The 12819-nt window shown below is 40.3% G+C and overlaps 2 protein-coding genes across 10 annotated transcripts in view; one reads left to right on the forward strand and one right to left on the reverse strand.

Moving 5' to 3' along the window:
* CC2D1B (coiled-coil and C2 domain containing 1B) overlaps positions 1 to 12819 on the forward strand; it is a 77937-nt gene that overhangs the window by 63427 nt on the left and 1691 nt on the right. For 5 of the 6 annotated variants that reach the window (XM_054979127.1, XM_054979131.1, XM_054979128.1 and 2 more), the window contains 4 exons: positions 2733 to 2832; positions 4986 to 5076; positions 6153 to 6283; positions 6478 to 7601. In XM_054979127.1, coding sequence (XP_054835102.1) covers positions 2733 to 2832; positions 4986 to 5076; positions 6153 to 6272 — 311 coding nt within the window. In that variant the 3' untranslated portion in view covers positions 6273 to 6283; positions 6478 to 7601. Of the gene's footprint in view, positions 1 to 2732; positions 2833 to 4985; positions 5077 to 6152; positions 6284 to 6477; positions 7602 to 12819 lie in introns of those variants that run through there. The other variant, XR_008596999.1, reaches the window with a different exon arrangement.
* ZFYVE9 (zinc finger FYVE-type containing 9) overlaps positions 9363 to 12819 on the reverse strand; it is a 147317-nt gene continuing 143860 nt past the window's right edge. For all 4 annotated transcript variants that reach the window (XM_054979126.1, XM_054979125.1, XM_054979123.1 and 1 more), the window contains 3 exons: positions 12415 to 12520; positions 11577 to 11753; positions 9363 to 9876 (listed from right to left, as the gene is read on the reverse strand). In XM_054979126.1, coding sequence (XP_054835101.1) covers positions 9715 to 9876; positions 11577 to 11753; positions 12415 to 12520 — 445 coding nt within the window. In that variant the 3' untranslated portion in view covers positions 9363 to 9714. The remainder of the gene's footprint in view (positions 9877 to 11576; positions 11754 to 12414; positions 12521 to 12819) is intronic.

Genomic DNA, 12819 nt, shown 5'->3' on the forward strand with positions numbered 1-12819 from the left:
CAAGTACCATAGTTTTCTTTGCATTACATAAACATTCCACAGCCAGGTACCTTCCATTTTTGTCAGACACAATTAATTTGGGTTGTAGCTCTTCCTTTATATATAAAACAATTCCCCTCTTTTTTTGCTTTGTTGCCGAGACAAATTGTTTTCCTAACTTTTTGTTAATCAAATATTTAACATCTTGATCCCTAATATGAGTTTCTTGTAGACAAATCAAATTACTTCTTTGTTTAGCTAACCAATGTAACACAGCTTTACATTTAGAGGGTGAATTAAGTCCATTAACATTCCATGAAATTAATTTGTACTCCATAATTATAATCTAGTTGAGCTAGGAAAGTCTTTTCCATTTTCCATCAGAAAGACATCCATTGCATATTTCGATTTGATCACTTGTCTCCCTGATTGAAATTCAAAAGTCACTCCTTCCGGTAGCTCCTGTCTATATCTGATTTCCGCTGCCCTTAGCTTTTGTGTTAAGTCTCTGTACTTTTTCCGATCCTGGAGTACTTTACGTGGTACTTCTTTCATAATTCGAATCCGTGTCCTGGCTACCTCCAGTGGAGTTTCAAAGTGTCTTCTAATAATTTTTTCCTTCATTCTCCTTGTGGTCAATTGGACAATAATATCTCTTGGTAAGCTCTTTTGTTCCGCATATTTTGAGTTGACTCTATACGCGATAACCAAATGAGTCATCATTTCCTCCTCTGTTTGCCCCAAAAATTTTGCCAAAATTTCAGCTACTTGTTTAAGGGCAGATCCATCCATTTTTTCCGGAACTGACCTCATGCGAATCTGTCTGTCCATTGCTTTGCATTCCATCATCACTATTCTTTCGCCCATACCTATGGTCTCATTCTGTATAGCCTCTGTTCTTTTCTCCCCATCCTGCACCAACTGCTGCGTTTCTTGCACCTTTTGTTGAGTATTCTGTAAATCTGTTTTTATTGCCTCCATCTCCTTTTTAACTTCCATAATTTCCGATTTGATTGCTTCTTTCATTTCCGTCATTAGATTTTGCTGTAATTTTTGTATCATCTCCCGAATCTCTTTATTTCCATCTGTTATTTTCTTACCCGAATTTTCAATAGCAGCCTGCCAGTCCTTTTCTTTTTTGGAGGCCATCGGACTTGCCTTAGGTCCCCACGAATCAGCTGTCTTTCTTAACTCTGTCTTCTTTTTAGTTCAAATCTCTATTTTTATATATCAAAAGTTTTTGACGTTTGCCCTCAGTTAAAATGGCAATTGAGGCTTCCCTTACCCTTAAAATGTCGGGCGATGTTTTTCTATGGTTCAAAATGTCAAGCGATCTTTCTCTATGGTAATACAGTCACACCGATAATCTTCCCTTACTTTCAATGGTGAGTCCTCTACTTCCGTTTCCTTTCCCTTACTTTCAATAGTGGGTACTTCACTTCCTCTTCCAGCTTTATTTTTCTTCCGGGTCCTCGTGCTCTTCCTGACCTCCCGCGCCGCTCTTTCTCTCTATCTCCTCTCCATCTATTGTTCTCCACTTCCTGTCACACGGCACACCTTCCAGTTCCCACGATCCGCCCACCGCGTCGCTATCTCCCCAACCACAGGTATGCAAAACAATATTCTTCTTAGCTCTTTTTAGCTTTTTCACGTTCTCAAAACTCCAATTAAATTGCTCAGTCTTTTAATATACTTTTTCAGCTTGGCAACGCAGTCTTTAGTTCTTTTAAAATTTAAGTCTTTATTCAGTAAAACGGTCCGTTGGGGGAGATAGTAATCTTAACTTAATACAGACTTCTTGGGATGTACTCACTGCTTCAAACGTCCAAATCTGTTCAAATCCGTTTCCAAGGCTCGGGGAACAAAGAGCCTATGTCAATTTAATGACTCCCGAAGCTGCTGCAGAGATTTTGGCCACCCTTCTCCGAGGAGGATCTCAAGGCTTGGGGGAGAAGCCCTTAATTCAGAGCCTCCCACCCACCGAGACCCTTCACTCTCAGGGCTAAAAGTGTTCTTGCCGGATTTCTGACTAAGACCTGGGGGCTGTGGGTGATCTGGAAGCCCCACCAGCCCAAAAAACAGCACCTCAGATGATCCGGAGCTCCGAATCACGTCGGTCTCTCCGTTACCCCGAACCGGAAGTCGGTCAAGCTAGTTGTTCTCATGCAGATCTCAAATTATAACTAAGTGGAAAGTTGGGGGAAGTGAGATTTGCAGTTCAACCTGAAAAAGCCATATGTGAAATAGCATGAAAGCGAATATTAAAATACATTTTTCTTGGATGTGGTCCAGGCACCAGAGACTCTTTAAAGACTTCTTGAATATGGCAGGCAGGAATACACAGGCTAACATTAGGGACAGAATAAAATGTTGAGCCATGAGAGTGCTCTGCCCCTTGTGCCATCCCCATTGTGGGTCAGAGAGGTGATTGGAGCAGAAGCCTTGCTGCAAGATGGAGAGCTTTGTGGAAAGAAAAATGCAAGATTTTATGTGAGGCTGAAATCTGATGTCTGAACTTCGTTAAAGGAGAGCAAGATCTAATGTAGACATTAAGCAGTGTGCATGGTGTACAATCTGTGCCGTCTCAAACGTGCACCTGTTTGAAAGTGTCCCCTGGCAAATATCCTTGCATGTGCACTTGGAGATGGTAAAGCCCCCCTGAGGACTGCAGCCGCTATCCTGCTCAGCGTTTTAATTGGCTCTACGTGCCCTTAATACCTCTGTACATCTTAACGTCTTGCCTTCATTTCTAGAATATGATCAGCTATTCAAGTTGAACATTAACCGAAATCACAGAGGTTTCCGAAGAGCAATTCAGGCCAAAGGCATTAAATTTGAAATTTTGCACAAAGGGTAAGTATTTTCGCCTAATGAAAGCAACTTAGGGACTTACACAAAATGAAATTAAGTTCATGCGATTTCTCTCTCCCCCCCCCCCCCTTTATAAATTTCAAATTCTACAGATTTCCCACAAGCTTGGTGGGAATGTATTGTGGGAATGTGAAAATCATTATTATAACCTTTGCATACGTCTGCCTTATAGATACTTTCCTTTATTTTTGAGGATTTGGAGATTTTTTTTGGTAGGCTGAACTCATGATGCAAAATCTGTGAGGAAGTGTTTTGGCAAAATGAGTTCTTGAAAAGCAATCTCCTGGCTATGGTGGATCATTCTTTATGATCTTTACAGTGTCTTGGATCCAGTGGAAGGTTTGCATGAATGGAAGGGGGGCAATTTTGGGTTGCAATGGGGGACTAAGACATACTCCAGAGACCGAAATGCATTCCAACCCAATGACTGAATATTTATAGTGGAGTCAAATTACTGGTGTTGACTTATTCTCCCACTGGCCAGCAAATGCTGTATTTTGATGCTTATTGCAATTTCCCCCTACAAAATGCAAACTCTTGACTGCAAAGTCCCAAGAATTACATATTCTTAGCATCCAGGCTATGTATAAAGATTGGCACTTCACTGAGATTCAGGGTTGGTCAGTGTATCTCCCTTAAAATTTTGTTCCACTTGTGCTTGATCACTTCAGTTGTAGAATTCAGTCTTCCTTGCCAGGCATGTTGATGCAGTGCATTTGACCCCTTTAAACTCAAGGGTGCGGAGACACTTCCCATTCTGACCACTGTCAAAAGAAAAGACATGCAAGGACAGGGGGAGATCTTGCCTGTTTCACTACAGCCATGGGTAAAGCTGGTGTATGGGCACAGCACTAGAAGGAAGCCAACAAAATTTTATTTACCCTGTGTCAAAATGAATGTCATCTGGTCCACTGGCTGACCATTAAGGAGAAAGAGCTCTTATTTGCAATATAGTTGTTATCATTAAGTTGATCATATTAGAAAGGGTCACCATCTTGGCCACAAGAATTGGCTAAATAAGGGATTATGTGTAGCTGATATATAACAATGATCAGTTTTTAGCTTCTAATGTAAGGTTTTACAGCTCAGGCTTACTTGTGTGATACTGAGGTCATAGGGTGTACCTTTCTGTATCAGTAAAGTAAATATTAGTCTAAACATCACAAGGACTCTGGGTTGGGACACGATTGCTTAGGATAGAAGACAGACAACGGATGCCAAGAACTGCATCAATTTGAATAGTTTAGAGAACTGCCTTCCTCCTGTGCAGTGTGAATTCAAAATTTCTGGTAACTTGATTTGTTTGATAGGAGTGTAAGTGATTAAGCTGCAGAATAGATACAAAAGGGACCCTCATAGGAGATGGCAATTCTCACACACCTCAGTTCCCACTGCAGCTTCATCTTTCATTCTCTAGCGTCTTCTCCCTTTCCTGTAGCCTTGCCTACGGACTGCTCCCCTTTCCTGTTGCCTGTATTTCTGCTGCTGTTCTTGCACTTTTCCCCTCTGCCCACTTGCTCATTTTCAGCCCTGTCACCCATACCTTCCTTCCTCAGTATCTATAGCCAACACTGTCTCTCTCCCACAGCTAGCCATCAGTAGCCTCTTCTCTTAATTGCTGTATTGGTTGCCTGCCTGCCTATGCTTCTGCAGCCCTTCCTTGTCTCCAGGCTTGTCTCCCTCCCTTCTCATGGGATGGGTGGATGGGTGAAGGCAGCTCCCAGTCCTCGTCCTCATTCCTGTCTGCTTGCAACCCCCCCCCCCCAACTGTGCCTCCTCTTTCTCCCCTCATTGCTCAGCACGGGTGTAGACAATGCTCTTGTGTTTGGGGGAATTTAACCCCCCTCCATCTTTGGTACATTTCAGATTTGTATGCAATTCCTGAGGGTCCCTCAGGTCTGCAAGAACATACCTGAGGGACCCGCAGTCTACATGGCCTTGGTCAACAGATTTAAGTATCTACACATGGGGCCATGCTGAGAATTAGATTTGTAGATAGGAGTGTTGTGCATATTCAGCATTTTTAATTTATAATGGAGCAAGGTCCATAGGACTGTGGTAATATTTTGCTGTTTCCAATCACAGTTGTAAGTGAAGAACCTAATTCTTCCACTGATTAACTGCCCTCTTCCCAGATCCTTTTTCAGAAGCGACAAGCAAGTAGGAATGGCACACTTGAAACTGGACAAACTGGAATCTGAATGTGAAATTAGAGAAATAATTGAGGTACCTGTTTTGTTTTAGAAGTAAACAGTGAGAAGGGCCTTTTGGTGAGTGGAGGGGAACCACTGTCTAAGTTTTGGTTCTTCTAGTATACCCTAAGGGTTTATGACATTCCCTTGTCCTTAAACAGCAGAAATGGCACCAGAGGTGTTTTTAAAATTCCAAAAATAACTAATTTATGTACTTTAGAGGTGAAAGGTCAGGTGAAATCAGGGGTTGAAAATTTCTGAGGTAATTCAATATATACAGAATATGCACAGACTTCAGTTCTTGTGCTCTTCACAGATACTTGAAGGCTTCTGTTTCGAGGCTTTGGTTCCCTTACTTTCCCCCCAGCACTCTGATACTTTTAGAATTTTCTCTCTTCTAGAGTTAGGAGTGCTGTTACCAACTTTCTAGTACCCCAATACCCTTCTCTCCAAACACCAGTGCTTTCCTTCAGTTGTTAACTGAATCTGAAGGTCTCCACAGGCAGTTTCCAATTACACCCAGCCAAGGATCTCTTCACCGTTACCTCCCTGTTTGGCTGGGTAGGGAAAATCTCCTCTCCTTAGAAGTTCTATTCCCTTTCTTTGGCCTGTTTGAGAGTCTGTATCTACTTTACAAACCTCCGTGCCAACTTTCCCTAGTTCACCTGCCCGTGTTAAAACGGCTCTCCATTAGGACTCCATCTCCTTCTAACATAGCTGAAAACCCCCCTCCTTTTCCAGCTCATGCTACCCAATCAGATCCCTTGGAGTAGCAGTAGGGTTCAGGAAGGGAGAATGGAAGTAGTGGCAAAATGTGTGTGTGAAACCTTGCTGTAGAGTGAAGAGGTGCCATGCCTCTCTTCTGACGAAGAGAGCTGTAGTTCTCGAAAGCTTATGCTACAATAAAGTTGGTTAGTCTTAAAGGTGCTACTGGACTCTTTACTATTTTGCTCCAGTGTAAGGATACTTTCCTTGACTGCAGGAGGACTATAAAGTCTTGCTTAAGTAATAAGGAAACTCTTCTTCGAGAGAAGACCCAAAAAAACATGTTGAAACAATTGCAGTTTGTTGGGTTGCAGCCTTTGTGATTAAAGCTTCTGTTGTGTGTAGGTTTTGGATGGCAGGAAGTCCACTGGAGGAAAACTAGAAGTGAAAGTGAGACTCAGGGAGCCACTTAGCGGACAAGATCTTCAAACAATTACAGAAAACTGGCTAGTTCTTGAACACTAGTTGCATCTAAGGTAGGAGTATCTGAAGTTCCTATGTAGGTTGCTCCTAGGGATATGAACAATATGGGGGGTCTCTATGTTTATCATTAAAAGTGAATTAGGTATACAGGTATAATAGTTGATGGTCCATGATTTGTTAAGTTTTGCCAGACATTTCTATGAATTTTTATCCTCTGAAATGTTAAATTTTCTTATCTTCGCCACAGGTTCAGAAATGCTAAATGCTGCAGAATGGACTGAGTACACATAAAGCTTCTACAAGCACCAAAGATGTTCAATGAATGCACTACTGAACATAACATCTATTTTCATAACTATCATATAGTATGTGTTGGTAAACTTTGTAAGTCTACTACTGGTAATGAAGGTACTAAAGATTTATAATGGGTTGGAGGTAGTGGAAAAGTTTGCAGGGGGAGTTGACAGATGAGATCTTACCCTATTGTCTCCTTCTCCAAGAGCTGCTGTTTGTTACAAAAATCCTTGGAGGCTTGGAAGACTCTTGTGAACAAAATACACCACAACACAAGGAACTGCAGGGAGGGTGAAATCACTGCCACCTCCTCCTAGATTACTCACTGACAGACTGTCCTGCCTTAAAGCCTTGTAGATATCGTTAGTATGAATGTTACTTAAGGTGTATTTACTGTTCCCTTATGCAAAGGAAGGACATGTTTTCAGAGGTAAAGTTTTATTTTACTAGTTGGGTGGTATATTATCTTGCAAAATATCTTGTGGTGTTAGCCCTGGAATAAATTCTATTCTTGTGCACAGGAAAGTTAGGTCAAGCAGCTGCTACTCAGATGCCTGTATATTGCTCTTTTCTTAATTGCCTGCAAGGAAAAATTCTTCAAGCTACTGCTACATCTCCCACCTTCTCTGTATGTGCACAGACACTCTTGTTTTAGTGTAACACCCTAATCAGTCCTTTGAAAGTGCCCAACACCATATTTGTGATGGCTATGAACAGCATCTAACTATGAGCCATCTGCCTTTGCTCTTCCCTTTCAAATGGAAGGTAGCAGTAAAGTAGGAGAATACTGCACCTAAGTGTTCTAGAATGGTTACAATGTGTAATTCTATGGATCTTGAATTGCCTGCATGTTTTTCCTCATCTTCAGGCGGGTCCTTAGAGAGAGCTCATGTAGGAGAATAATAAGCCTGTGGCAGAAGAGGTGCAGACTTTCCTCCATACAAAGATAGGTCTACTCTTGAACTAGCATTTCTGCTTGTCTGCCTAAGTGGATGGAGACAATACAATATGCAGTTTTTAATTTTAATAAATTTAATATACAAAACTACATGTTGAAAATAAAAATATAATATGCAGTCTTTTGCAGTGTTAACTGAATTTTTAAAAGTACATTTTTTTCTTTAAACAAGTACTCATTTCTTAACAATATGGTACTTTTAAGGTCATTTTAAAGGCTATGGTTGAAGCAAACCAGGCAATACCATTTTGCACAAACATAACCCAAACAAGTGATTTTTTTTTGTAGGGGAAAGGAGGAAAAATTCAGTCTTATTTTCCCCCACTAACTTAAAGCAAGATGAAAGGTACTGAATTAATTGATTCTGTGGTAAAACAGTGGAATGCCATCTCTTGAAGTAAAAATACAGCAGCTATGAAATTCTTCTGGATATTCTGTAAGTAAAACTAAATGCAGACGGTTGCAAAAAGGAGGAAATTGTAAACGCCAACTTGCATTTTTATATAAAAGAAAAAACCAGGACAGGTAAGAAGGTTCTAATCTGCAGGGATAAGACCCTTGCTCTGCAACGGATTTCCTAGGTGCTTACTGATGAGTGGTAGAATGATAAGCACCTACGTTTGTGCAGATGCAGCAGTCTAAGAACTTCAACCTTATTTATGCATAACGTGGCCAGCTATTAACTGAGCCTTTGAAAGTAGCCGTTCATTTTAAAGGGATTAACTTCTCCTGCCCTTTAATTTTAGACCTAGTTCAAACAACCTTGACTCCTTCAGTTTCTCTGCTGCAGTTTACCAGAGGCTGTTAGCAGGGTTTACTAAGCTTAGACAAGCAATAGCCATTTACTCACAAATGGAGCTCTGTGTATATTGAACTATACTTTGCTATTTACTGTAGCCATTATTGTTATATACAAATGCAGTTCTCTTAAGAGCTGACCTGTAGCGCTTACTGTGTTTACTTGCTGATGGACAAGGACAACCACAGATGCTGCTCCAGTTTCAGATCTGTTTGCCTTTGTGTTAACCCTAATTTCTTTGTCTATTATCTCATTGTAGCTAGGTGGTAACTAATCAGAACAGCAGCTGTTCAGGGGAAACCTAAACTTGCTTTTTTAAATATATATATATACAGCTTTTCTCACTCATTGTCAGTTTCTCAGAGATGACAATTAGATGTAATGCTTATGCTCATGACTAGTTTTGTATGCTGCAGCAAGAGGGCTCAAGCTGCTCTCCTCTGAGGTGAGGTGGAGTGCAAGCCTTCCAGCCTGAAGTAAAAGCCAGACATGCAAGAGCAGCCAAACTATTCTAGTTCTCACAGGATGGTGCTGCTACTATCAAGAGTTAGGTAAGCGCAGGCTTAATGCTAGGGCTAATATAAGTACAATATGCACCACTCAAGGGAGGATGTTACTTTTTTTAAAGAAAGCAGGACCAACTGAAAAGAGGTACCTCACGTAACTGCTCTTGAAGGCTAACAAGTATCATGCCTGTGACAGATTCTTTTGCAATTCACAGAGAAGGAAAATTTGATGCAGTTGTTTCCAAGGTTGTTCATCTGAGGGGACAGTTTAAAGAAAAATAAAGTAAAGCTATCCTATTTATGCACACACATGTATACCCCCTGCAAACTTAAATGTAAGAGATACACTTCTGTTTTTCTCAGTCTTGGGGTACCCTTGGACATACTACTTGTTCTGTACATCTCTATAGAGTATCCCACTGTGTCTCAAAGGTACTTTGACCAATAAATCTGGTCAAAATTAAATGTAAATGATACTAAAATGTCTAGAGAAAGTAATCACAAACAGCAGTATAATGAGGTCAGAATGGAGGTCTTGATTGTTTCTTCATAGTAAGTTCATCTACAAACATTACAAATGTTGACAATTCCTTTTATTTATGCTCCAGTGTGATTTCTGCACCTGTTTGAGCACTGAATACATGACTGAAGTTGTCTTAAAACCATGACCATTGTTGATTTCTATTCTGTAATAGAAGTATATTAGCTGCAAAGATAGCATAGCCATTTTGTAGTATAGAAGCTGCCCTGATTCTGTTCACTGACAAATGCATAGACAATTCAGAATTATGGAACTGTTCTCACCCCCACCCCATTCCCACCCCTTCATAATAGTGTTAACAAAAAGCTTAATTTTCCAGTTTTAAAGTGCAAATGATTCAGATACAACTGCTGCAGGAACAGGTCTGAACAGAAAATGAAGTCCTCCTATGAGATGTTTTCCAGGATATAGAAAATGAGCTCCATTATGACTGGGCCTTCACTTAGCTGGCATGCCCCTCCATGAATCACTGGAACTAAGGCACTGTCCAGATCATTCATATATTGAGAGGGCAGTGGCTGGCCATTGCTCCCAGCCTGGTAGCCAACCTACAAAAACAGACAATAAAAGGAGACAAAATTTTATTCAGGTTGGAAACAATAGGAGACAGACTGCAATACTTCTACATCTGTGGCAGAGTCACTCTGCATCTAACACTGCACAATACCACTGTCTTCAGCTACTGTTTTTCATGAAGGAATGCAAGACTAAGTCGGTCTGACGGTCTTAGACCACATGAAGCACAATCCAGAATATAATTTTCAAATAACCAGGAAAGCATATGATTTTAAATCCAATAGACAAAACTAGCATGGAAATATGTGGGTAGTGAAAATTTCTTGCGTCTTTTATGCAGAGATAACGAGTCAGCTTCTTAAATTGACAGCTTCTGAAGTGCAAAGATTATGGACAGGTGACTATGATTACATTAGAAGTTACCAATTCTTGATAAGTAATTACTGTAAGGGATACAAGATCCTCCCACTCCATGGTTTTCCTGCAGAATTTCACACCCTCAGAAAGCTCATTTCCAGCATTACGAGGCTGCTGGAGTGGGAAGGGACAAGGGGGTGAAATTTTCCTCTCCCTTCAGCAGCACTGCACTTGCAGAAAAAGGGAGGGAAGTGTCCCTTCTCACTCCAGCCCCTCGTCCTCTGCAGCTATTCTTTCACATGGGTCAGGGGGAATCAGAAAGAACTGCAACGTATTTCATTTACCCCTAAAGAAATTCCTGTTTGGAATGACTGTATGTATATTTGTTACCTGCCTGTTTTTAAAATGAGGGAGACCAGACAAGAAAACAAACCCAAAACACTCCTTAAACTATAAAAAAATTCTAAATGTTACCATCCTATCCCTGTCCTTTGATCATGAACCCAAACAAGTTCATTAGATTAAGAATATTTAAATTGTGTATTACTTTCAAGATTTTCTCTGCCATTTAATTCAAGACCATAGGGAGGAGCTGTGGCTCAGTACTACAGTACATGGTTTGCATACAGATAAAAATCAGTTTCAATCCCTGGCATCTCTACCTGAAAGGTTTTTAGAGAGGTGCCCATTACCTGTACTGCCAGTCAAAGCAGACAATACTGAGATGTACCAGTGATCTGATTCAGTACATAGCAGGTTTTTATGTGCCCATTCTTGTAATAGATGCCTCAAAGAACTGCAACTGTTAAGTTATACAAAAGTTGCTATTATGTTCAATTTTGTTTTTGGAGGTCTGTGGAATCCAATTTTAGGCACTGTCAACACTATACACCGCTTTTATAAAGCTCTGTATTCCGACTACTTCAAGCTCCATTTCATCTCATCAAAACCCGAGATTCCTCAGGGTTAGTGATTGCACAGCTATTTTAAGAAACCAACTATAAACTACTTCCTTGTGTTTATGGTGTAAGATTTTGTCCTTTGAACTTCCAAATCTCTGCAGTCACTATAGGCCAAAATTTGTTGTACAAGGTCAATGAATCCTTGGTTTAAAATCATCATACAGAATAAGAGAGTTACTATTAAAATTAGAATTGTAAGCATCCATCTTTCATAACTGATTCTGGGATACTACCTGGAAGAAATGTACAGCAAACAATTCTTATAACCTAAAACTGATAAAGATCTGCTTCAACTATCAACCAAAGGAAAAAATTAAATTGTCAGAAGGTGCTACTGAAGTTCCTTTTAGCCCTTCTAACCAACCTTACCTCAGAATTATTGTTTCTCCCCAGAACTAGTTGATTCAACTTACTTGATCAGCATCAAGTGTAACCCGTAGGCCCAATTTGGTCATCCCATCTTCCTTCAACAGTTTCAGGTGAGGGCACAGGGCCAAGCAGAAAGCTTTAGCCACATTCTCGGTCAACCTACTGTGGTCCGCTGGGTCACTTAAGCCATTATGTTGCTCATCGTTCTCCAGAAAGAAAACCTGAAGAAAAGATTTGTCTCAAACAACTTGTCTAAATTTCTGTCCTAAAAATGCAGTAGTTTTTACAGCTATAGACATTGTGATACAGGCAATTTTTTATAATTCAGTTAAAACCTGCCGCGGCAAGGATTGTGCTCATTAAGGAATAAAGCAGCACAGACTTTGAGGAACACCAGATAACGGAAGAGGAAATGGAAGGCATCTACGCATACTGCAGTGAGGCCAGGTGGTATGCAGGTATCATGAAGAAATCCATTCTGATATTTCAGTACTTAGCAGCCTGCTCTAGCCTCATCAAGATTTTGATCACAATGAAATGTTGCATTAAAAAATGAAAATTCATGCCATTAGTATCTGAAAAGACTGGGAAATAAGATTTACCAGAATAACTAGTGCAAGAGGGCAACCAGTAACTATCCCAAGGAAAGATACTGCTACAGACAGACAAACACAGCTACCCATCTTCATCTATCCCAAGGAAGACAGAAGATTTACAGGTGCTGCTGTATAGGATCTGGCAGCACAAATTATGCTTTATAGTATTTGGATCTTTAGAGCTAACAGAAAAGCACAATCTTAGGGTCATTACAGAACTGGTAGAGCTACATCATACAACATCACAATTTACACTAGAACAAACAGAACAATTTGATTTCCTCACCTCTGTCCATCTAATGACCTTCCCATTTGCTTTATACTCTGAGCCATGGAATATCTTCACACTTGTGATAGACTCCATGGATTTCCCATCAATGGGGCTTACAACACTAGAAACAGAAAAAAGGCTCTCTATTAGCAGGCTGTTTCCTTAAGTTAGTGTTTCCCAACCTGGGTCCCACTGAACCCTGCGGTTCCTCAGGACATCATCAGGGGTTCCACGAGAAATAAGCCAAGAATTCAACATCTGCGCAAAGATAAACAGGCCCAAATATCACACTGAAAGTAAACCTTATATTTATTTTGGATATCAACTTTCTTTTTATGTTTAAGTAACCTTTATTTTGATATTTGAAAAAAGATTAGGTAATACAATAAAGACATGAAAAATGCTTCACTTTTTTCACTG

The sequence above is a fragment of the Eublepharis macularius genome, chromosome 5, assembly GCF_028583425.1.
Source record: "Eublepharis macularius isolate TG4126 chromosome 5, MPM_Emac_v1.0, whole genome shotgun sequence".
NCBI classification, from domain to species: domain Eukaryota; kingdom Metazoa; phylum Chordata; class Lepidosauria; order Squamata; family Eublepharidae; genus Eublepharis; species Eublepharis macularius.